The sequence below is a fragment of the Mesoplodon mirus genome (assembly GCF_964341445.2).
Source record: "Mesoplodon mirus genome assembly, chromosome: 10".
Classification (NCBI taxonomy): Eukaryota; Metazoa; Chordata; class Mammalia; order Artiodactyla; family Ziphiidae; genus Mesoplodon; species Mesoplodon mirus.
Window position 1 is genome coordinate 11,761,693 of NC_138986.1, and position 25,387 is coordinate 11,787,079.

General features: G+C 40.2%; 1 protein-coding gene across 1 annotated transcript in view; it reads left to right on the plus strand.

Moving 5' to 3' along the window:
* Positions 1-1,527: 1,527 nt before the first annotated feature.
* The window catches only part of NOX3 (NADPH oxidase 3), a gene marked incomplete at its 3' end in the record, with an annotated part of 57,954 nt that continues 34,094 nt past the window's right edge, over positions 1,528-25,387 (plus strand). The window contains exons 1-8 of the mRNA XM_082634108.1: positions 1,528-1,617; positions 2,228-2,323; positions 2,440-2,550; positions 3,548-3,632; positions 11,658-11,803; positions 14,282-14,463; positions 17,983-18,112; positions 23,230-23,322. Of these exons, the coding sequence (XP_082490234.1) occupies positions 1,570-1,617; positions 2,228-2,323; positions 2,440-2,550; positions 3,548-3,632; positions 11,658-11,803; positions 14,282-14,463; positions 17,983-18,112; positions 23,230-23,322 (891 nt within the window). The 5' untranslated portion in view covers positions 1,528-1,569. The remainder of the gene's footprint in view (positions 1,618-2,227; positions 2,324-2,439; positions 2,551-3,547; positions 3,633-11,657; positions 11,804-14,281; positions 14,464-17,982; positions 18,113-23,229; positions 23,323-25,387) is intronic.

Consider the following 25,387-nt stretch of genomic DNA (forward strand, 5'->3'; position numbering starts at 1 on the left):
TATAGCAACCTTTCTATAGGGCACACTTTGCCCTGCTGACCCGCCCTCCCCGGAGCCCGCAGGCGTGGGCGGCCCCTTCTTGGCCCGTGGGGCGCTGCTGTGATCCTGACATAATACATAGGCTTGTGGCTTTTTTTTTTTTTTTTAAATTTAAAGATATCAAGACTTAATTCACTAAAATTTATTCTAAGTGGATATTTTTACTTTTGTACTTCTTTAAGTATCCATATTTTATCGGCTTACAGTTCATGCCTAAGTTTCCCCTGAAAATAGCAAATAAAATTGTGTATTTGTGGGGAAAAAAGAAATGTTTAGGGTAATGGTTAAAAATGAAGATGCTAAAATCAGAGAGAACTGGATTGAGGTCCCAGCTGCCCCTACTGTAAGTTACTTCATTAAGCCTGTTTCCACTTTTGTGTAAGGGGGCTTATCATAACCTACCTCATAGAGTGAGTCAGTGTATGATTTAATTGGACAATACTAGAAAAGTCCTTAACCTGGTGCCTGGATTATTGATTTAGGATTTAGAATTACTCTTATTATTTAGGTCAATGAATACTCATAATTATTATTCTCAACAGGTTTTTTCAAAGTTTTTTTTTTTTTAGGATAACTAAATAGATTCACCGTATGAAGATGCAGAAAGCTTAAGCAATTATTCAAATGATTCACATCTCCCCCTGTTTTCATCTTAATTGTCTGAAAATTTTAAATGAAATATTTGAGTCAAAACTAGCCAAAAATTTGCTTCAAGTGGGCCAAGTTTGCCTACCAGAGCAACCATAGTCACTGTTTAATAACTATAACTTACACAAAATCAGAGAATGGACCAGGCCTATGCACAGCCACTCCTGGGATCACTAAGGTATGAAAGAATATTCTCACTGACCTCATGGGTGCACCAAGTGGGATTAGGAAGAAAATATGGTTTATTCCATCAATCCCACAAAAATGTCTCCTTTATTCTTCATAGTCACATGTTAAGTTTATGAAAATTCTTCCATCTGTGTTTTTTTAAGATCCTTTTCTTTTTTCTTCACCGTCTTCTGAAAGATTGTTTAACTTATATTTATTTACCTGCTGTTCTATGTCTTCTATAAAAAGCTTTTTTCAAAGAGGGAGAAAGGAAGTAAAGAAGCTAAGTAGAGAAAACTCTATAAAAATGTTTTGCTGTATCCAGCCATCAGCAGCTAGGTTATTCTTCAAATTTCATAAGGATTTATTATCATCTTGACTGCAATCATGTAGAAAACGAATGGGGTACAAAGTACATGAGGCTAATTTAATAAAACGAGCTTTCTTTGCTTGTGAAATCTTTGAAGAAAGGAATCATTAGACAGAGACTTGCCTTGTTTTCACCAAGGTCAGGAGGCATGTCAACTTGGAGATGTGCCTTTGGCGAGAAGTCCTTAATTAGAAATTCCTCCAGAGCTGCTCCCAGTAGGTGCTTCCTAAGACAAAAAGACAAAATAACTTAGCAGGGAAGCCCTTACTAAGGATAAGGTTACAACGTCCAGGTTCAGGTGAATGAAAGAAACAATTTGCTGACAGCAAAAGAGCAAAGCTGTCATGATGGGTTGCTGGATTTTGAATGAAAGTCTCTCCATCATATTAGTAGTAAGTATCATTTTTGTTATTTAACTTTAAATATATACATTGAATATCTTGATTCTTAGGATAACTTGTATAGTGATATGAAATAACTTCAAGTATTGCTCTGGTTAAAGGACTAAAACTTGATAGAAAACATTCAATAGATCCATTTAATTTACGCTTGCAGAATCATGTAAGTCATGACTTTTAAAGTCAAGTAGTTTGCTTTTGCATCATGTATGAATGTTTCTCTAAATCGAATGAAGGCTTTGAATTAGACTATGAAATTGGGATTTTTCTAGAGTACTTTTCTGAGTTGTTTTTAAAGATTTCCTCCTTCTTGACATCATTGACTTAAAACATTATAGCAATGTTGATTAGGATGGTTTTCATTAATTTCCTTAAAATATACCCATATATGTTTAAAGTCTTTTTTTATAAAGTTAACAATTTCTTACCATTATGATCACTGTTAAAAAACTAATCTATGAGAAATAAGTACTGTATATTGTGGTTGATATTGAGAAGCTCTTCATTTCACTTTAAAAGAAGAACCCCAAGAATACCAAGTGATTTTGAATAGATGAAAAGGTTGAAGACAGTATTGATTGGTTCTTTTTTCATTCTACTCTAGCTCTCATGGCTGGGAGTAAATTTATATCTGTTTATTGACACATTCTGTTGGTACGAAGAGGAAGAGTCTTTCCTTTATACACGAGTTATTCTGGGTGTAAGTAGATTTGGGGACTACACATTAATTATCATTTCAGAAAGAAAATGCATTCTATTTTCCCCGGCTTCCTTGTTTTCACTGTATCTCTTTCTTGTGTGTTTATATATGGACAGTCAACACTGGCTTGGGCTCGAGCATCTGCAGTGTGCCTGAATTTTAACTGCATGCTAATTCTATTACCAATCAGTCGAAACCTCCTTTCACTCATGAGAGGGACAAGTAGTGTAAGTACTAAATTATTTGTAATAATTTCAGTTGTTATGATCTAATATGTGTCATTGAAAACAAAGATGTACTTCACTATGAAATTCCCAATAATCCTGGTTAGACTGAGGTTTGTTTCTCTGTAGTGAGCACACAAGGACTAAGAGTGAACGTCTGAAATTGGTACATCTGATTTGTCTTTTGCTTTTGCCGTTGACTCCCTACATGACATTGGACTCATTGCTCAACCTTCCCCTGATGCACTTGCTTCATCGGAAAAGAAGAGCTAATAAGATTGACGTGACTCATGAAGGTGGAAGTACTATAACAGCTTGAATTACAAGTTCTGATTAAAAGGAGCTAAATAAGTAGATGAGCCCAGTGCACTAAAGAAGCATCTCTCTGAGTTTTCAGCCCAGGAAAACACAGTCACTGTACATAGATTTTAGTATGTAAATTTTAGCCCCTACCAGACGTATTGGGGCATTTCCTAATTCTGTAGATTTCACCGTGTTGGGTACTTACCTGTGTTTCCTGCCAAACAGAATAATGCACTGTACAGAAAAATAAGACCTTCAATAACCCTTCTAGACTACATCATTTATTATATTATCATCTTTATAATTTTATGAATATTTCGTTGTAGATGAATATAGAGCCTTTCTTTGTGTAGTAGGAATAATTTATAGACTACTTAAACCATGTTGCTGAGGATGATGGTTGTCATCTTCATTTTCTAAATTAGCTGAGGCATGATTATTAGCAGGTTTATTCTAGAGTTTTGGCTTATAGCCAGGCAACTACTAACTCAGTCACTTTTATTGAGTTGAAATTTCAGCAAAGCCAGTAATAACCATTTGATTTTGCTTGTTTAATTAATGGCCACTAATTTTTGTGTCATGTAGCCTCACCTTCAGTAATTTAGAGACAGGGCCTGAGTCTTGCTTTCTTAACTCTTATGACACTGTTATTGCTATGATTTTCCCTGAATAAGACTTTTAATTTTTGTTATTCTAGTGCTTCAGAGGACCGTGGAGGAGGCAATTAGACAAAAATCTCAAATTCCACAAACTGGTTGCCTATGGGATAGCCATGAATGCAAGTAAGTGCTTGTTATTAATTGCCTGATTAATTTTATAATACCTCCCATTCACTTTATAGTTTTATTTCCTCCCTGCCAAAGACTCACCCTTAGGTGAAAGAAACCTGTGCCTTCTATCTGACCGTACAAACCTTACATAAATGGATTTTTAAATGTCTGATTTATACGCATGCAGTCTTCCCTACCAAGCCTTCAATTTGTCAAGGAAAAGTTTATGAAACTTCATTTCCATTTGTGAATAACTAAGCTTGTTGATAATACCATGGTAAAAACCCACTTGAAAAATGAACACTTTGTTATTCAGTATAATCCACATCAGAAATAAAATTGACCTATACTCAAAATCCCATTCAGTCGCAGGAAAATGACTATCAAATGGTATCATGGGCCATAAAAGGAAAAAAGAAAAGCAAGATCATGTGAACAAGGTTCTGAATAGTATGGAGCTAGTGGATATAAAAGGATCTTGAAAAGAGAGGAAGCTTTATAGGTATATAAAGTGTTATCACTATTTCTTGAATAGAAAACAAGAGAATTCAAGATAAAGGCACTAGAAATTAGCATCAAAGGTCAAGGTTAAACTCTGGTGAGGAAGAAAGGAACAGGGGCAATAACCAACTGGCTTGTGGTTTTGTTGGGCAACAAAGACATTGAAATAAAAGGCTATCTGAACAATAAAGAGTTATGATTCAGGACTGTTTCCCTCAAACTAATTTAACAATAAACTGTTTTTCTCATTTGTTTTTATCCTCTCATGCATAAAAAATAGCAGAGTAAAAAGAACACTCAAAACAAATGCAGGTTTAATTAAGCAACAAGACATGACAGACGGTGCCCCAGTGCCAATTAGCGCAACTTCGGGTGTGCACTGAGATGTGTGGGGAGAGTTCCCTACCGGCTATCTTCAATGCCAGATTAAACCAACCCCGGAAACGTGTGCAAAAGGTCTTTGGACTTTGTTAAGACTTAAGCGTAAAAATACATCATGTCTTAGAGAACACTAGCGAAGGGATGGGGGACAAAGAACAGGGCTAATTCATGTTCGTGTTCCAAGGCCTGCGATGGCGCTGCGTATATGTAGGTGACAATAACCTTTGATGAATGAGTGAATGCGGGAAAGAATGAAGACTCAGGGAAGCAGATTTCAACTCAGAAATGGGAGTCTTTGCCAGACCTTGAAAATTATCTAAAATTAGAATGAGGGTCCCCTGAGAGTGCTGAGTTCCCTGTTGGGGGAGGTGTCCTAGTGGAATCCAAATTGCTCCTTGAAAAGCACTTCAGAGAAGTAATTCAAGGAATCTCTAGGCTTCCTTTAAAATCTTAAGAATCTTTAATTCTGTATTAAAAGAGGAGATAAAACACAGTACAATGGCAGGAAGAATATGATCACTTGCAATAGCTTTAAGGCAGAATTGGACTCTAAGAGAAAGTTACAAAGATATTACAGAGAGAAGGAACAAAAAAACCCCACAGCATCAAAACAATCAGAAAAGAAATCAAAGCATAAAGGAAAATATGTATTATACAATAGGTTTCTCCTTAAACCTTTGGGTATGTATATTTCTTCATCTGGAATCATATATCAATAGGATACCTGCATCAGTGATGTGTATTGAATATCTCCCTCCCATGTGCAAGATACCCTGATAGGAGCTGTAACCGTCTGAAAGTGGTACAGTCAGTAACGTTTTCCGATGGAGTATAATTCATAGGGACAGCAGTTGACTAGAATGAGATAACCAAGTTATTTTATACCCCTGCTAGTGATGGGTTGTGTGATCTCGGATAAGTTCCTTATGTCCTCCTCTGTGGAATTATAAGAACAACAATCCAATCTATCCATCCTTATAAGATGCACAGACCAGTTGTCAGGAGTGGACCTCTAGGAAACCGACAGACTTCAAGGTCATTCACTGCTGCTATTGCAAAGAGAATCAGATCCAGGTTTAACACGGCCAGCAGGCTCCACTCGTCAAGCCCCGCCCACTGGTGCTCCCTCTCACCTCTCACCGCACCCCTTAGCTTTTCCCTAGCTCCTGGCGGTCCCTGAGCCGTCTGTGCCTTTGCCCTTGCTATTCCCTTTGTCCAAAATGCTTATCCTCTCCTTCTTCACTGGGTAAGTGGTTGCTGTACCCAGGACTCGTTGCCTGGCCAGCTTTCCCCTGAGCCTCCAGGTCTGGGCTGTTGGCCCTCCTCACCTGCGGGTCCAGCCACACCTCCTGCCCTATAGTACTATTTCTCAGACTGATCACCTTAAAATTTGCGACAGTGCCTTATGCCTCTTGGCTTTCCTGGTCCTCGCACATAACAGGTCCTGAACAAATTCGGTCAAACCTGAGGATGACTAGAGAAGTCAGCTAGCAGGCAAAAGAGATCAAGAGAATTACTGAAAAAAGAGACAAGATGTGAGAATGCGGGAGTTCCCGGGAACCGGGAGCAGTTTGGGGTGGACGAAAGAGAGAGAGGGCAGTGAAGGGGTTCAGAATGACGCCGGTCATCCAAGACAATCAGTTCGCATTCTGCTGCGACAGGACAGAGCAGGCTGCTCTTTCTCCTCTTTCCCTCACAGACCCCTGGAGAGAATCAAGTATTCTCCCTGGCCCCCTTCTGCTTGAGTCCCCACTGTTTGCCAGGCTCCCAGACATCTCCCGGGGCTGTGCCAGCAGGGTCTGACTGCTTTTGAGAGCAGAGTGCCCGTCTTCTCCCACCTCCATGGCAACCAGCAGCGCTGCGGTTGTTTCCATTCCAGGCAAAGGCAGGAAGGTGGGGAGATAGCTCTCTGCTTCTCCCAGACCCTGACAAAGCAATTATTACATTTCACATTAACTACAAAACGCGGCTGGCAATGGTGCTTTTAGAAAAAAAACAAAACAAAAATGCTAAGCCCTGGTTTCATAGATATACCTTTGCTTTTCACATTTTGTCCTTCCGGTGTAGTCTCTTGGGAGCAGCTGAAAATGTCCCCGTGCTTATTTTATTAGCATCGCTCATGATGCTGCTTTTCAAATAGCCGACTGGCTTAATAGAGGTGTGTAACCTTGGAAGAAGTGCATCCGCATCGAGGTTTGCGTGCCAGCCTCTCATTTCTCATCCGTTCCCCTATAAGTTGAACTGCAGGCTTTAATTGGTCAAATCATTAAAGGATGTAATTAGAGCCTTGTGAAAGTGGGCTGGGGAGGAGGAGGGAAGAGGCAGACAATGGTATCCATAATCAAGGGCATCACCGAAAAGGCAGTGACAGGAACTCTTCTTCCTTTGGCTTCCTGCCTTCCTGCATGCCTGCCTATGATAAGAGCTGCTGGAGCCTCCTTCAACCACTAATAAATCATTTTCAGAGCCCTATAACCTCACTGGTATAAAAATCATAGTTTCGCAGCTTCTCCGTTCTTATTAATGCAGGTCTTTCTGGGCTCTCTGGTCCACAGTAGACCTTGAAGACACTTCCAATGGATTAGTAGTCCTTTGAGCCCGAGCTTCCTTCAAGGGGTCTGTGAATAGTGACCAAGGCAGCTCTCTCTGGCAAATTCTGCAGCTTGCATCCGCTAGGTTCCGGGGTGGACAGTGACCCACGTGTAGTTCCTGATCAGTTGCTGATTAAACCTCAAGAAACACAACACAGACAGGTTGAGAGAAACGACCTTAGAATCGGGGTGCTAAGAAAACGTGATTTGGAGGCCTCACCACAGAGAACAGTCCCAGAGGCCCAAACTCTTCAGGACTTGATCCCAAAGGAATGGCTACTCGTTCTGCTTGAGGCACGGAGAGCTCCAAGGAGGCTCTCTACCCCGTCCCGCCTATAACATGATTTAATGTGATTTACAAATGAGTGGCATGCACAGGATGCCAGAGGATATGTGTATTCTTGCAGAAACCAGACCACAGATTTGAAAGTTTGGGGCCAGGTTCTGAAATGCAGAATCAAGAAACGCAGCCAGGATTTGTCCCAGCATCCTTCTTTCTAAAAGCTGCTTAATTAGGAGGTGACTGACTTCGGAATGACAGTTATCACTGACAGGCAGGCAGAAAGGTAGCAAGAACTGACCACACTTCCAAGATTCTCCCTCAATTACACTCCCTTTGATCTCCTGAAAAAGAAAAAGAAGGAAAGAAAGAAGGGAAAGGAACTTTCTCAGGGCAACTGGCTCTAATTGTAGCCTTTATGGTTTTTTTGTTCACTCTTCAATAAAATCTCCTTATGTGAGCTCAGAAGTTCACACACCAATTAAATGTGCATTTGTAGTGGGTCTAAGACTGCGGCTCTCTTTTAACTGTAAAAGTACTTTGGTAAGAAAATAAAATTGTGGGAAGACCCAGTCACAGCATCTTTTCGTCTGGCATTAAGGTGGGATCTGGAAATGCGTACCTAGGGCTCTTCCAAGGGCTTTGGCAGAAAGTGCCCAGAGGCATCAGGAAGAAGGAACCTGTGTAGTTGGTGACACTGGATTTGCCGTAAGACTTAAGAAACCCCTTTGAGACAGTGTTGACTTTGAAAACATAAGTTTCATGTTTACATTGCTCTCATATTGGACTCCAGCTCCCTTTTAGATGACAAATACTCCCAATTAACTTCAGATGGAGACACAGGAGCCAGACAGCTGGAAGGGAGCCTAGACATCAAGGTTTAGTCCAATCCACACATTTTACAGATGACAAAATGGACTGAAAGAAGTTAAGTAACTGAGAAGTATCCTCTTCAGTATTGTTCCTCCTACATGCTCATATCAAATCTAGTAACATGATATGATTTTGATGACTAAGAAAGAGGAAAATAAAACCATATCTCTATTTTATCACATACTTGAAGCAACCGTCACTGTAACTATAGCATGGCTATTCATATTAAAATAACTAAAATGTATAAAGGGAAGAACAGGAAATATAATGTCTGAAAAAGAACAAAATCAGTATCTCTCCTGGTATCTATCAAGTCCCAACAGTCCTGGATTTGGTAGCTGGGATACCTTTGGTTCCAAGCCAAGATCACAGTAAAATTAGGGTCTGATCTAAGAGGAAATAAAACATTTAGACAAACAAAATGGGCACAAGCAGTATCCTCTCTGAGAATTCCTGAGATAAGTAAAATAAGATATTCTACTTTTTATTTTCTACCTGTGAAAAGAAAACAACATGGAGGTAGCTGGAGCAAAGGGACATTTAAGACATGAATTTTAAAGTACATAAAAAAACTGGAAAGAATAGTTTTCAATATATTCCCTCAGGACCTACCTTTTGCAAAGCATCTTGGGATTTCTTATACTACTTCATTAGTTTCTTCATCTCTGTTACGGGAGACCTGGCAAGAAGAATAAATAAAGGGTTCAATATCTTTGCTCATTCAATAAATGTACTTAAATTTAGCTTATCGGTGTCAAATTCTCACGTGGAAATCAACCTAACAGAAAACAGATTGTGATCAACAACTCATTACATGGGAGAAAGATGTTACAAAACGTAGACTATAAAAGACCTAGAATTTATCCTGTGTTCCGTTTCTGACCATCACATGTGGATTATGTAATGGTAAATACATCACTTAATTTTTTGCTTGAAGCTCAGTATCTATTTCTGTAAAATGGGAACAGCTCCTCTCTGTCTGGTGTGCTTTAGTCCACAGAGGGAGAATTGAAGAAAGCTAGGAGCAGGGGAGTGAGGGTAAAGGGATATAATGTAAAAGGAGTATTTACACCTACCTACAAAGAGGACTCCAAAGGTCATAAGTCTTAGGAGCTATTTGACTAGATTAAAGACACCAAGTGAGCCATTCAAAGAGTCTAGCTAAGCCCTTAGGAGAAATTCATTTTCAGTAAACTGTAAGGGTATAACAATTATTGATTAGTGAAAAGAAGCAATATAACTTAAAGGTCAAAAGATGGGGCCCTGGAATCAAGCAAACAGGGTTTTATCCTACCTTTGCCATTAATGGACTCCAGGTCTCTTGTTATATACTGGTCTGTAAAGTGGGAATAAGATTAATACCTGAGGGTTACATGAGATCATATGCCTAAAGAATTTATAACAGTGTTTGCGGTATAATAAGTATTCAATATATGTTAGCTGTGAAAAATATTACCTATTTTTTTCAAAACTTTAAGATACCAGAAAACAGCACTTAAAAATACTGGACAATGTTTATGTTCAATTTAGCAAATAGTTCCTATTTTATATACAGCATATTGCAAGAGACTGCTGCCGGGTGAGCTTTTCTAGCTCTGTGGACGCCAAGACCAAACAAGGCAGCCCCTTCGTAGACATGGCCGCATATAGTAACAAATCGAACATAACGAGGAAAGCCACTGCCCCTTTGGTGCTAACCTCACCAAACCCGTAAGGAGACAGTCAACAGCACAGACTCAGAAACACTATGATGTGCTTTGCCTTCTTAAGTGAGCTTCAACCAAAAGTATATTTGAATTGATTTCTAACTAAAAGGCTGTAGAAAAATGTGCTAAAACACGTATTAGCAGGGAAAACACTACAACAATGTTGCACACAGATTGACTCCCTGGACCTTTCTCCCTTTCTGTAATCTTATGGTCACTCTGCAAATCATTACTAAGGACAGGCTGGTGCTAAGCGTGTGCCAGGTGTTGAGGTTTCAAGATGAACGAGTCTTGAGGGGTCAAAGTCCATCAAGAAACGCAGGTATAAATAAATACTCAGAACCATAGTATCTGGGAAATGTCATCAAGGTATGACATCCGTGCTTGTGGAATCAAAGAATGCTTGAGAAGACAACTTTTGAATTGGGTCTTCAAGCGTGAGGACTACTTTGCAGGGCAGAAGAGGGAATGGCTCTGTTAAAAGAAACTCAGGTGGCAGAGGGAAGAGGCTAAATAGAAGATGTCATTTCTAAATGTATCTGATACTGGGACCACAGGAATCAAATGCCACCGATATTCACAGAACTTTCTGCTGTTTCTTTTTCCCTCACTCCCCATACCTCAAGCCACAACTTACAGCCATGGAGGACCCCAGAATTCACCCACAACTGTAGAGATTTATAATAGTAGTAGACTCTGCTGCTTTTCACTGTGGGTGCAGGAAAAAAAGAAAAACATATCAACTGGGAAATTATCTGTACTCTGGGTAATGAATTCTCATTTCACACTTGAATCTGATCCCAATGGCAAGTATCAACTGGCCACCCAACAGGGCTTCCATTGGTAGGAAAAGACTCAGTATGTCTTTGTCTGGGTGTTGTGACTGCTGGCTTCCCCACAGATTTCAGAAGACAGGGAAGAGTAGCATCGGGCACAGACTTCTTAGGCTGGATGATGCTGTGTTCTGAGTTTATTCTCTTCATTTGGAATTTAGACATCACCAATTCCCAGAATTAGAAAGCTGAATTTTCTTCTTAAGAATATACAGAGAGGCTTAGTTCCATAAATACTAGCTTATTTCAGTCCACTAGGAATAACAGATGCAAGTATATGTGTGTATGTGTACATGTAGGTATATATATACATGTACACTAAAATGTATAAAGTAAGAATAAAAAATATAAAGTCTGAAAGAGAACAAAAACACTATCTCCTCTGATATCTATAACGTATGTTGTATGCATATATATTAATGTGCATGATGCATAGTATTCTAGAAAAATGCTTTCTTATTTCTTGGGAAAGAAGGTGTGTGTGTGCGTGTGTGTATCTTCTTATATATATAGGTATAGGATGGTATACATATACATATATATATATATATATATATATATATATATATTAGCTTGTATATCATAATATCTATTCCAGGTCCAGAATGATTATATGTTTATAATTAAATTATGGTGAATTGAAATTTAATTTATGTGAATATAATTAAAATGAATGTTGTGAATCATACAATATCTTCAGAAGTATTTGGTTCATTCCATTCAAGACACTGGGAAAGATGCACAAATTACTCTTCCTTAGGTATTACAAAAACCAGAACAGAGAAACTTGACCAGATAGGCACTGAGTTTCTGAGTAACTACCAAGGAAGAAATCCACATGGTGCATGTCCCATGTCATCCCCGGCCCGTAGCCATCCACATCTTGGCGCACTTGTGTAACCTGGAGCACTACCACTGGAGCCAGTCGCCAGAAGCAGAGGGACTTGTAGCTGCGCTTTCCAAACTTGGCGACACCCCAGATGAGACCTACCTCAACCCCATCCGGACCTTCCACACAGTGAGTTCTCCTTGCATGTCACCTAGCTCCTCATCCCCCAAATTCCTCCTTTTCTGATCCCTTTCTCAGGAATACTGTATTTCAAAAGCTTTTAATGAAACAAAAAGCTAGAGAGTTTTTTATGCCAAATGCTAACATCAATTTCACCTTTTAAAAAAAGTTATTTTCTTCTGCCATCAATGTTGCTGAGAAGTTATGAACAAGATGAAAAACCGATGCCACTTAATTAGTTTATAACAAAAGATAGTAAATACACCTAAACAAGAAATGCAATAACCTGTTAAAACCCTAACATTAAATTTTTTAAAGTAGCTCATGATTAGATTTTTTTTTGCCTTTGTTAGAATCATAAAGAATGTGAAGTGCCATCTAAATTCAGGGAGGAGGAATTGGATGTCTTCATTTTCAGTTTGCAAATTGTTTTCTGGATCCCTTCTCCTGTGTCATTTTTGGCACACAGGTGACTAGCTAGTTTGGCAAATCTGATGCTGGGCAAAGCAGCTAATTCCAGAATAAGACCTGCATGGCCAGTGACATCATTAATGCTAATTAGCTGTATGCCCATGTGGGAAACAAAAAAGAATACCCAAAGTGTAGCCACAGAAAGCCACCTGTAAAGATGAAGACATTTCTCTCCTTTAATCCACCCTCTACCTCTCTTTTCCTGATTGATTTAAACTTTTGCCATGTACTACCTACTATATTGGAACATATATCCAGCATGTTGACGAAGCTCAAAAATCTGTACTGCCCAAGAAGAGCCCTAAGACAATACTCTCCAGAATGGAAATTTCTCCGCTACCATCTGGGCCATCCCTTTAAGTGACCCTTTTGCCCACGCAGCCTGATTTGAAGAAGCAAAATTCAAAGTCTCTTTTTGGGGAAATTCTTCCATGTCATGTCCTCTAATTATCTTAAGATGATTTTGAAAAGCAGGCCACTGATCAAGTAGAGCTACGTTTTCTTAGCTGACAACAATTAGAAGCTACAGATGCCCGAAGCTTGTGGGAATGGAATGCCTTTGGTGTACTCATTTGAGCTGCAGGATTTGTCTGGGCACCTACTGGGGTTAACTCTTTTCCCCACTAAGGCTCTGGCAAATTCATTGCAATACACACCCGAGAATAAATTTCAACACTTTGAAGAGACTATGTAATAAATAGCACTTATTATAAATATTTTTAAAGCAATTTAACAAGATGATTAAGCTACTCCCTATATGGTTATTTCGTAATTTTAGAAGCAATATACTATGTAAGTACTAATTAAGTTCAGGAAACCCTCTAATTTGGGATATTTAGAGAAAGATGGGTATCAGTAACACAATGTGTACATTACAGAGTATTTCTAAAGAGACACAGTGGAATTGTTTAGGAGGAATCATTGCAACTGAAACCAGTCTATAAATATGTCGTGACAAGAGAGAAGTGGGGATTTACTTTAATAAGCAAAGAAGAATGATTTGTCATTAGCACATCATATGATGTAAATGGATTTCTAAAATGCCTGAGTACACTTGAAAAAAGTCTTTTAAATGTGTTACACATACCCCTTTCAATTTTATTGCCACTGTTTGCTCTATGAAGAAAAAATAAACAACAGAGAAGTCCCTGTCCAAATTACCTTAAGATCTCAAAGCAGCCCAAATTAATGAGATTTTACGGACAAAAGCTATAGTGTGAGTTCACTGAACTCATTGTTGTCTCAAAGATAGTAACACAATGTGTGAATACTAACGGTACTTGGCCAGAATATGGGAAACTCACAATAAAAACAACATGCTTTGTGATTCACATTCTAAAAAGCTATTTAACCATCCTCTACACTCACAGGGCAGAATTCTGGCCTTTTGGCAGGGTCTATCTGATAAGGATAGCTGTATCTTTATTGATCACCTGGGATTTACAAAGCCTTATTCCAAGCCTCCTGAGGTAACATGAAAGAAATGCAGGTCATGGTCCTTCCAATTAAAAAGTGAGAGCAAGGAATAACTGCCAGGGGAACAGAGTGTGCAGCTGCTTTATTAGGAATGCCCCTGAGGGACCTCTCCAAAAAAGTGTTTATTAATGTTAAGACGCAATTAAGCATGGACATTCTCATTTTTATTTTAAAAATTAAAAACTTGAAACTCGGCTTTATTTTGCAGTGTTGTATCTTCAAATGCATTTTCATATATTGTCCTAATTTCAATTCAACATAATAACTTTGACATGACAATTGATTTATACAGATGGAAAAAAAAATGTAGTTAACAAAATGGCATTGGGCAAAACTTGAGCAGAGTGAATTTCCACCCTGAGGGGGAGTAGAGGGAAGGGCAAGGAAGTTCCCTCTTGAAGTGCATGGGGATGCTTTTCAAGGCTAATATGCTTCTGATTAGAACACTGTGAATTGCTACCTGCTTGGACTCTCAAATATTGATCCTAAAATGGAAAAGCAGGACTGAGACATTAATGTCGTGGTGCTTGTTTCTTTTAGAACACAGTCACTGAGTTGCTAACGACAGTCGCGGGTATTACTGGCCTGTTGATCTCTCTGGCTTTCATCTTGATCATGACCTCTTCCACCGAGTTCATCCGGCAGGCGTCCTATGAGTTGTTCTGGTACACACACCACGTTTTTATCATCTTCTTTATCGGTCTGGCTATCCACGGGGCAGGGTGAGTCCTTATGACGTTCAACGTGTAAGATTTTATCTCTGTGAACCTCAAAATAGCCTTAGAAAGTCTTTTAGATGGAAAACCATGACATGCAAGACTAATGGACACATAGAATGTATGGAAAAGCGCATTCTCTGTGCCAAACACCTTTTTAATAATACTGAAAATAAGCAACATAGATGGTGAAGGATTATACTTTTCCTAGCTAACTCTGTTGGAGAGTCTTGACATGTATATAAGAATTTTAATGAATGCTGAGTAACAATAGATCTCTGTTTCATTCAGAACCTATTTTCACGATCCAATTTATATGGGATTCATTGGGATATATATTTTTGACACCCAGAATTTACTTCTGCTTGACCAAAATCATCCCAGTGTCGGGGAGGGGACAGTGTGTGAGATGGCCAATCTGACCTAGGCTCTGCCACTAGTCTTCAGAGTGACCATGTGCAAGGCTTTCAATTCCCTGAACCTCAGTTTCCCCGTCTGACCTCTAGGAATCCTTTTTCCTCAAACATCCAATAAAATGTTGTGCTGGCATTCAACACCTGCCTGATACTCTTAATTCCTTCATCAGAAAGCTAGAGCAGCAGCATCTGAAGTATAGCACCTTCAAAGATAATGTTTTCAATTCTTTAAATATTACCAAAATTGCTCTAGACCAATTAACCAACTGATGTCTGTGAACTAGGTTGTCCCATATTAATTATTTCATAAATTGATGCCCTTTTTTCCCATGTTAAATTTTCAAAATACATTTATGTATATCCATGATCAATTTGACCTTGAAAACTGTCCTGCCCAATAGAGACGGTGCTGTTATCCCCATTTCATAAGGAGGAAACAGATGTTCAAAGGGCTAAGTGATTCGCTCAAGATCCCAGGACAAATAAATGGCAGAGTCAGACCCAAGACACTGGTGTTCAGGCAACGAAACCTTTACTCGTAACAAGCCCTGAAGATTGGGTCTCTACTTTCGTGAATAAACCATTCCTCGACACTTGCAGGACTGTGCCTGGTGATATTGCAAAGCCCTGTATGGCTTGCCAGAAGTTCTTCATCTGCTACCCACCCTCGCATGATACCATGTCCTGCACCTTGTTCTCCCACCACGGCAGCTGCTGAGTGCAGGGGGGCCGAGTCTCAGAGGTGGGCTCTGTTTCTGCCCAGACCTGGAAGGGCAAATACATGGCCCAAGAGGCTGGATGGCCAAGCAAGTCACACACCACGCGGTGATTGTGGATCCCATGCAGGGCCCTCTGGGAGCTCTTCTCAATCCGCACCTCCCAGCAAGTCAACTGCGTCCTCCAGTCTCCCTCCCACGCTAGAAGCACCCCTCATCTCAGCCCTCCACTTCTTGAAGGGGGTCCGAGCGGCTGCCACTGACTCTGCCCAGTTAAGAGCTCCCACATCATCTGTCAGCTTGTCTAACACATAGACATTGTAGGAGGAAAGATTGCCCCAGGGGTGTATTTTACCCTAAAAAACTGGCCATCCCTCTGCTAATCTTTAGAAACCTAGTCAGTCAATGTTCATATTGATGCTGCTGCCTGGCTAAGGGCTTTCTAGCCTCCTTTAACTTTAAAATACCTGCAACTGACTCTTCTGAATGTTGCATCCCTCACCCTGACTTTTTGTATCTGGAGGGTGGGGTGGATGGTATGTAGTCCCCAAGCCTTCCACCCCAAAGACTGTCAGGCCTTCCTTTTTCTGTGGGCTCTTCTGCCGGTGCCAGGGTGTTAACCCCTGTAGTTCATTTGAGAGGCTCTTCATAATTCACATGTGTCTAGAAGAACTCTTCACAAAAATGACGCGTGCATCACCCTCCTCCCCGGCGTTCACACCCTTGTCCATTGTAGAAGCACAAGAGGATTTCAATGGGCAGTGTTTCATTGGAGATATTTTTTAATATCCAAATAACATTTCATAAGATGAAATTTTTTTAGTCATTTTAACTTAGTTGGAAGGCTTATTTTGGGATAAGGGCCTCATTTAATCTTCTCAGCGTGAAGTATTCTACAGCTACTGTTTACAGCAAAAAGTAATTTGCAAATTCTCTACAAAAATGCCAAGTAGGATTATTGGAATGTGTTAAAGCCCACTAATCTTCTTATTTTGGGATGGCATAGATGAAGACATAAAAAGTTTTAAAATTTTTAAAAAGATACCTACTGCATTTGAGAAGTGTTCTGAGGTTCCTTTAGGTAAAATAAGAAATGTTGTCTAAGGCCTGAGAACGAAGGTGTTAAAATTTACAGATTCTTTTCCTCTGGCTTCTATTTTTTATTCACCCTTCCTCTGTCTGGGTATCATTTGCTCATGGGAGATTCACAGATAGTTTTGTTCATCTAACTCAGTGGGGTGTTATCAAGTTTGGATGACTTCCATAAAATAGACTGGGACAAAGGCCAGGATGACAGTCCTCCAGGCTGTTTCCAAGGGCATTGCCGTGCCCTCCTCCCAGGCCCTATGATGCAAAAGGAGACATGTTACTCCACAGGCTACCCAGGACCTGAGCTGTGTCATGCTAAATTTTCTCTGTGAGGATCATGTTCCTCAAAAGTTAATCCATGTATTTTACTCATAAACTACTAGGAATTGAGCAACACCTGGATTACATGACCTCAGCATCACATGCTTCACAGCCTGTGCACCAGTGGGTAAAGTGAGGAATTTGTACCTAAGCAAATTGTCCAGGGTCGATGGGTACTGCATCTGTAGCAAATATAATATAGCAGGATCAGAACTTCCCTGGCAGTCCAGTGGTTAAGACTCCGTGCTTCCACTACAGGGGGCATGGGTTCGATCCCTGGTCACGGAACTAAGATCCCACATGCTGCATGGCACGGCCAAAAAATGAAAAAAAAATAATAATAATATAGCAGTATCACAGGACTCTTGATCCAGTGTTCCATTCACGAAGGCCAGCTTCCTTTTTCCCTCTCCAATTCAACAATATCGTCTTGAAGGCACATTTCACACTGACCTATTTTTACCCTGTCAAATACTAAGCCTGCTATCGGTCACTGGCAGGAAAAATACCATTATTCAGGGCACTTCTTTTGACTTCTTCACTTGATAACTTCTAGGTGCTCAGAAACAAACCAGGAAGGGTAGAAGTTCAATAAATTTGCAAAAGACCCAAATAGTACAAAGTTAACCAATTAGCCCAAATCAGCAATCAGGACAAGACGTAACCTAATTAAATTCAACAGTCTACAAAAGGATGTGTTCCAACAATTTTCCTTCATTATGAATTCTCTAATACAGACACTTTCAATTTAACACAGGATACCACCGAGGAGCACTTCTTTTCTGGTATCTTCGAAGTTACTCGAAGCTTCTTAAATTCCTATTTTTAAAGATGCTCAGGGAAATACACCCCAGCCCAGATTTCAAGACAGTGGAAATGTTATTGCAGAGTCCGTCGTAGACTATGTATCTGTGGCATCCCAAGACTGCACAAAATCAGTTTCAAATTTGGCGGTTTTGTTTTGTTTTGTCTTTAATGGCAAGTCGGATTGTTCGAGGGCAAACCGCTGAGAGTCTTCTGCTACACAACGTCACCTTCTGTAGAGAACACCTCGCTGAGTGGCAGACAGCTGCCCGGTGCCCCGTGCCTCAATTTTCTGGCAAGGAACCTTCGGTAAGAATGAGCCCAGGAGCTTTTAAAAATAGCTGTCGCCACAGTTAAAATAGCTAGAGCTTTTATATGCTTGAAAAAAGAACAGCGCATGTCACCATGAGACAAAGCCAACTCTTTATTAAGTGTGCTAATGGGGAACTCGAGTTATGGATCATTTTACGAGAGGTTGCCTGCCAGAAGCACTTTGTTCATTTTGAAATGTGTTCTTCCACTTACATTTAAATATGGATGGTTGAGAGGGTGGGAATTCAGAGCCCCACCACCACAAGCACAGTCCTGTCTCCAGAGGAGTCAGAAAGCTGTTTGGCTCACCTCCCTCCACCCTCTGCATTCAGCTCCCTACCCCCTGAACAACTGCCCTCTCCATTCTGAGAATTAATGGCCTCCCTTCCCAAATGAACATTAGGCGACGACCAAATGAGAATCATGCCCTCTTTATAAGCTTGCCTTCTTTCTTTCCACAACTTTCGAGATGGAAAAAATTGAGTTTACACTCATTTGCTTCCTGTTCTAATTAAGCTTTTACTACTGAAATAATGAGAATATTAGCCTCAAATGAATTTAATTAGAGTAGATGATAATGTCCACAAGATCTCAAAAGTAAGATTTCCAGGGTGTGCTTTAAGCATGACACTTGGTGGCATAGATAAATAGAAATGGTAATTCTCTTTGGTGTCCTCACAGGTCTTAGAACAATGCAAACCTTGGGGCAGCTGGGTAATGCATGAAGGAAAGTAAATGAAGCCAGCAGATTAAAACAAGGAGGAAACAAGTGCCAAAAAATATGTATCATTAAACAATGGGAAGATAGTTTTCAGTATATAAATGGTGAGGATCGGGAAATTATGTCATCAGCATATGAAGAATATAATGATTGACTTTTTCGAAAATGCTTAACTCTGTTAAATTAAGCGCTGGATTTTAAGAGTGGAAACAGTTAGGAAGAATGTTTAAAACCGAGAGAAGTAGAATGGATGTGTCCATTAGACTGTGGTTCTTTTAATGGCCGGTATAGATTGTCTCTGTCTTAAACCCAACCATCGGGAGCCACTACCCAGCCTGCATATTAATGAGGAATATGAATGCCTCACTAAAATGTTCAGCTACAGTGTCTCCATAAAAAAATCAATACTCTCCCACACCTCATGAATACAGACTAGAGCCTGCTCCCAGCAGCATATGCTGACTTTAACTATCATGAAAAGGGGAGAACGTACCCACCTCTCTGTTCACTCTCCCCTGCTGTACTTCCTTGCACACCTTCTCACGTTGTCACTCTTTCCCATTATTTTTAATGGATCCTGATTCAAAGCGTGTGTGGGCTCTGCAATTACCGCTTGGCTGAGCTGTATGATATTCTCTCTGATGTCTTAGAGACACTGAATACAAAAGGCATCCCAAGGACAAGTGCCCTCGCTTCACTGCACCACACCTACCCTGTCTTTGCAGGAATCCATCTCTTCCTCTTTGCCTCTCTTAACTCCGTGCATTTTCATGGTGCTTTTCTCAATAGAATATTTATCAGTTCACCTTTAGGGGTGTACTACTCCCATGGTAGAGCTAAGGATGCTTTGTACATCACCTCATATAAACTGAACTGATCAAAGGAAACAGTTATACTTTGCAATCCCCTTTTCCCCCACTTGTCTCACTCCGCCTTTCTACCCAAACTCACAGATACATGCAAGACTCCAGACTCTATAGAATTCCTCATGCAATCCATCTCAAAAGATGCCTGGTCTTCCTTAGCCAAAGAAGCACCTTATTTCATTTAACTGCAACATTAACAAATAATAATAGTAATAAGACTGGCACTTTTTAAATTACTAGGGAATGGTGTCAATGGTAGAGGAAAAAGCTTTAACTGAGGTAGATCAATTCAGCAAACTTTTGCCGAGTGGTTATTATATTCTTGGCGTCGCAGTAGACGCAGGATTCAGGGATGTGGTTTCCGCTCCTGGAAATCTTATTGTCTAGAAAAAGAGGCCATTCATAAACACATACATGAAATAAAATCAAAGCCAGCATGTTCTTATTTCTGGTAGGAATGAAAAACCAGGAGTGAAAGTGGAGGAAACAAGTTTCATTACTGCAGCTTTTAAATCAACATGGTTTTATTTCTATCATAAAATACTCACTGTACCATGACTTTTTGAGTATTTTTAGAGGAGAAAAAATAAAGCTAAAAATCCACAGGTCTTTTAACATTAAAGAAACTTAGATACTAAATAGACCTGGCCCTTTATTTAATAGATGGAGAAATCGAGGTCCAAGGAGTTTTTATTTCTTACCTATGGTTGCAAAGGGCATTCCTAGCAAAATCACATCAAGGAGCCAGAGCTCCTAACTCTGTGGCCGTGAACTTTCACCTCTCTACTCTTCGACATTCATTCTGAATCTCTGGCCTCCTTCCACTCCTCATTTTGTCAGCTCTCTGCTGCTATCTACAGCTCTATGCCCCCGACATTGTGTTTATCTCTGTGAGTAGAACTAAAACATTTAAGAGCTTGGAGGGAACCCAAATAATAATTTCCTTCCATTCTCCCATTTTATAAAACAGAAAATTTGAACGTAAAAAAACCCAAGATTTTCCTAAAGGCATAGGGTGAGGGATGGTTACCCCAAGACCAGAAGCCAGGTCTTCTGGGACCCAATCCAAGTTCTACCTTGCCCCTCCCGCTCTGGGCCGTGTCTCCGCCTTGTTTATACTTGCTCTTGCCTACCCTGGTCATCACTGCTGGGATATTTATCTTTGAATATTCATCTCTGGCCATCCTCTCCCTCCATCCCTACCTTCCAGGGGCCCCAGGAGTATCACAGTGTAACTAAACTGGGCTTTCTCCTCCTGGAGCAATTTATGTACTAGATAGAGATAGAGCCAAGGATTAACAGCTTACATTCTCCTTCCTGACTAACCGTACAAAGAAAAATAATCCATTCCATTTTATCAACATGGAAAAAGCAGAGACCATGACTGACTTGACACCAACAAAATGAAGTGTATGATGTCGCAAACTTTCTAAAATGGGTGTGGAAGATTACGTGTAAAATTACGTAGAAACTATGAGAGTGTTTTTGCAAATCTCTCTCTAAGCTCATATAGAAAGAATTGCATCCTTGTTATCATTTCTGTAAGTATCCAAGCCAACTCTCAAAATATTTTTTGGTTCATTCGAGCATAAGAGACCTAAGGATTCACTGCTTGGGTCCAACCCCATCCTTCATGTCTACCGCTTCCTGCCTTATCCCTTACTCTGATCATCATCCTCACCTCACCCACAGCATAGGTGGACAGAAGGTTTTATTCTCTCTGCTATTCTGAACACGTTGCTGAACCCCACTGAGGCAGAAAAGAATAAGTGGGTCAAATTGCTTTGTGTTGCCTACATAAATCGAGCCTTTGTCAGGCAAACAAGAGGCTCCCAGGGAAAAAGCACAGAAGGTTGGTGTAGGTGAGAAAAAGTGCTGTGCAAACAGACCTAGAAATAAACAAAAGAGATTTAGAAGAAACAGGAAAGATAACAAAAGCAAAAATGATGCTGAAGGGCTTGTGACCTGTCAACAGAAAAGAGGGAGAAGGATAATAGATGGGGAGTAATGAACAAGGAAGGTGATGAGTCAGTCGGTGAGGTCTTAGTGAATATCTGGGTTCAAGAGAAGGGGACACCCTTTCTGTTCCTGAGATAGGATTCTAAGAGTAAGGTCGGTGGATTTAGAATTCCAAGGAGGGAATTCGGGGAAGTTAGGAGAAGGCTTGGGTTCTCGTCCTGGCTCTCTGTGACCTCCTTCTGTGTCCCTAGGCAACTCATACTCATTCCCAGAACATTATGTTATTTTTTCTTTAAAAGAAGAACTAGACTAGATTTCCAAGAACCCTTACCATCCTAAAACTCAATGAATTAATGAGTCTCTAGTAGTTTGTAAGATACATACCCTTTCTAATGTCAGCATTGGACAGAAAGAAGCATGATTACATGGGAAGAGAACAGGCTGGGTGGTCAAAACCAGTTCATGTCCTCACTGTGCACCTTGTTTATCACCTTTGTGACCCTGGACAATTTGTTTCATCTTGCTGAGACTTAGTTTCCCTTTCTGCAAAATAAAGAGAATATCATATGCATATGCCTCAGAAGGTTGTTTGATATCAAACCTAGTATAAGTCTTCAAAAATTTTAAGTTCCCATTCCTTGCCTTTTAGGGGAAGCACACACCTAATGCTGTAACCCAACCCATGGTACAAGAGTAGCCTGCTGGTAAACTGATCCTGAGTAAGGCAGATTATACTCATAAAAGGTTAACACAGAATGGAGAAGTTCCCTGTCAAAATTCTCCAGACAAGTGTTGAGGCTTTTGCTCTGATTCTGTAAACCTAGATTTAAAGTGTTGAAAACTGGGGACTTCCCTGGCATTCCAGTGGTTAAGACTTTGCTTTCCAATGCAGGGGGTGTGGGTTCGATCCTTGGTCGGGGAGCTGTGATCCCACATGCCTCGTGGCCAAAAAAACCAAAACATAAAACAGAAGCAATATTGTAACAAATTCAATAAAGAAAGACTTAAAAAAAAATAAAGTGCTGAGAAACTAAGTTTGTTTTATTCCATATAACATTGGCTGCACACACGTGTGTGAGTGGGAGTGGGAGGGTGGGTGTGTGAGTTGCTCGAGGTATATGCCCCAAGTTGTGATGCATTGTTGGCCCCCAGAATTACTATTCGAAACATTTTTTATTGAATTTTCATGTCCTATTAACTCAGTAATGTAGTTTGTAAGCCTTTGACTTTGGCTGAGTTTGGGAGCATTTATGACCCTATCATATATAACATAAACATCAATCTGCTTTCTATTTCTTTGCAAATGCAATTATTTCTAATTACATAAAAGCATCATTGATCAAGTAAGCCTAAAAACCAATACAGAAGAGTTTAGTCTCTTAAATAAGCTTGTAGACTTCAAGGAATAATTGAATGTTATAGTATTTAATACAAGGAGATATCTTTGTTGTTGATAACTGGCCCAAACTTAAAGGAAAATGTCTAAACTCCATCGTGTTACATATTGATTGGTTCAAATTGAAAATATTTGGATTCTATTTTCATTTCCTTTTCCTCTCTCTCTGCAGGCTTGGAAATGGGTTTTAGGCCCTGTGGTCTTGTATGCGTGTGAAAGAATAATTAGGTTCTGGCGATTTCAACAAGAAGTTGTCATTACCAAGGTATGCATGTAGGTTTATGTCTGAATAAAAACCTGAGTGTAGATGAAAATTTTTTATTAGCCCAAGTTTTTAATTTGCCATTTTTATTGCAGAGCCATCTGTAATTTAGAGGCTCATCTTCTGTTCTAGTAATTTCTTGTATCCTGTGCATCTTTTAGTGAGACTAATTTTACTGAAGACAGGGATCAGGGCTTTGACTGGTACACAGAATTCTGATAAAGGTTATGGTACAGCCCTGGAATCGTCTGTATTTCTCTTTATTTCGGTGTCTCTCCAGGGGGAAAATGCAGGAGGGCTGAGTGTGCTTTACATGGATCATAGTGACTTAGAGTATAATCACTTCCTCCACAGCATAAAAATACGAATGTTGAAACACACAAATAATGTTCACATATTTTCAAATACACACACTCTCACTTGGAACCACTAAACAGAAGTTGCAGGAACAGTCACCCTCAGGTTCAAAGGGAAAAAGGGCACGGGGTGGGGGTTCAAGATGGAGAGGAAGGGCCCTGCCCTAAGGAATGAAGGCGTGGTGGTAATATTTTCCAATCTTGCCATCCCTCCTCACCGCTCTCCAATTTTTACCTCGTGCTGGAGGAAGACCTCAGCAGATAGATCAAGAATACATGCCTAGGAGGACTTCCCTGACGGTCCAGTGGTTAAGACTCCATGCTTCCACTGCAGGGGTTCAATCCCTGGTTGGCGACCAAGATCAGGCATGCTGCTCAGTGGGGCCAAAAAATTTTTTAAAAAAGAATAAATGCCAAGGAAACTGAAAGCTTACCCCAAACTCTCCCCCTAGTTGTTTCAATCTCTTAAAAGAAATTCTCTGCTAACCAAACCCATGCAGCTTTGCTAATACAATATTAACAGAATACTCTGTCTCTTTAACTGTCTTCATGAAAGCAGATGCCCAGAAATTGCTTCATATTTCTGTTTTAAACTGCTTCTCTGTTGCTGTTTTTAAGTTAAGCACCAAAGGATATCAAGCTGTATCAAGAGCCAGACAGTAAAACTTCTGGAAATCTACTCGAGCTGTTACTAGGGAGACCATTTAACAGCAGAATCAGAACGAGTATCAGTAGGGAGAGGAGAAACTAATGATTACAATGCTGTGAAGTTCTCTTCTGAATGGAAAAATACTGTCACAGTATCCAGACACTAGATTCTGCCCCCTTATACCTCCTGCCACAAAAGAAGACATGCGGGCCTGGAAACAAGAGGGAAGTCTAAGAAGGGAAATTAGTTCATTGTCTCTGATAAGTAGCAAGTTATAGAGCTCTTTAAAAAGCAGTAGCCTTGGGCTTCCCTGGTGGCGCAGTGGTTGAGAGTCAGCCTGCCCTGCACAGATGCGGGGGACACGGGTTCGTGCCCCAGTCCGAGAGGATCCCACATGCCACGGAGCAGCTGGGCCCGTGAGCCATGGCCGCTGAGCCTGTGCTCCGCAACGGGAGAGGCCACAACAGTGAGAGGCCCGCTTATGGCAAAAAAAAAAAAAAAAAAAAAAAAAGCAATAGCCTTTGCATCACGCTTTCTTACATCTAAAACTCAGAGCCTACGTAGGAGATTGGATGAGACTTGACTAAAACCAAACCAAATGAATAAAACATTTCAGAGTATGAAGGCTGTTTTTTACTCAGAATGAAGAAATACCAGGGTTAGTTCACAAAGAAGCAGGAAAAGATGCACGTCACTGAAAATAGTAACAAACTGGACCTATATTTTAAAACACGAAGTTGATTCTGTGGCTATTTGATCACTTTAAGCATGATTAAGTGCTATGGATGATATGCTAGTTTATATTCTCTTGCACCTGAAATTAACTGTGCTATCGAAATAGTGGCCACTTGGGACGAACAGTCACGTGCTGGACACCACTTTGCCCCTGGATGCAGCTACCCAGATTTCCTACCTAGCACACTGAAGGAGGTCAATGTCATTCTTGCTGGAGTTGCCATCACTTTCATGTCCGGGTTGGAACGATTCTTGAAAACTCATAATGAATGGCCTACGTCAATTATACCTCAGAAAAGTTGATATAAAAATTGTAAAACCTTTGATG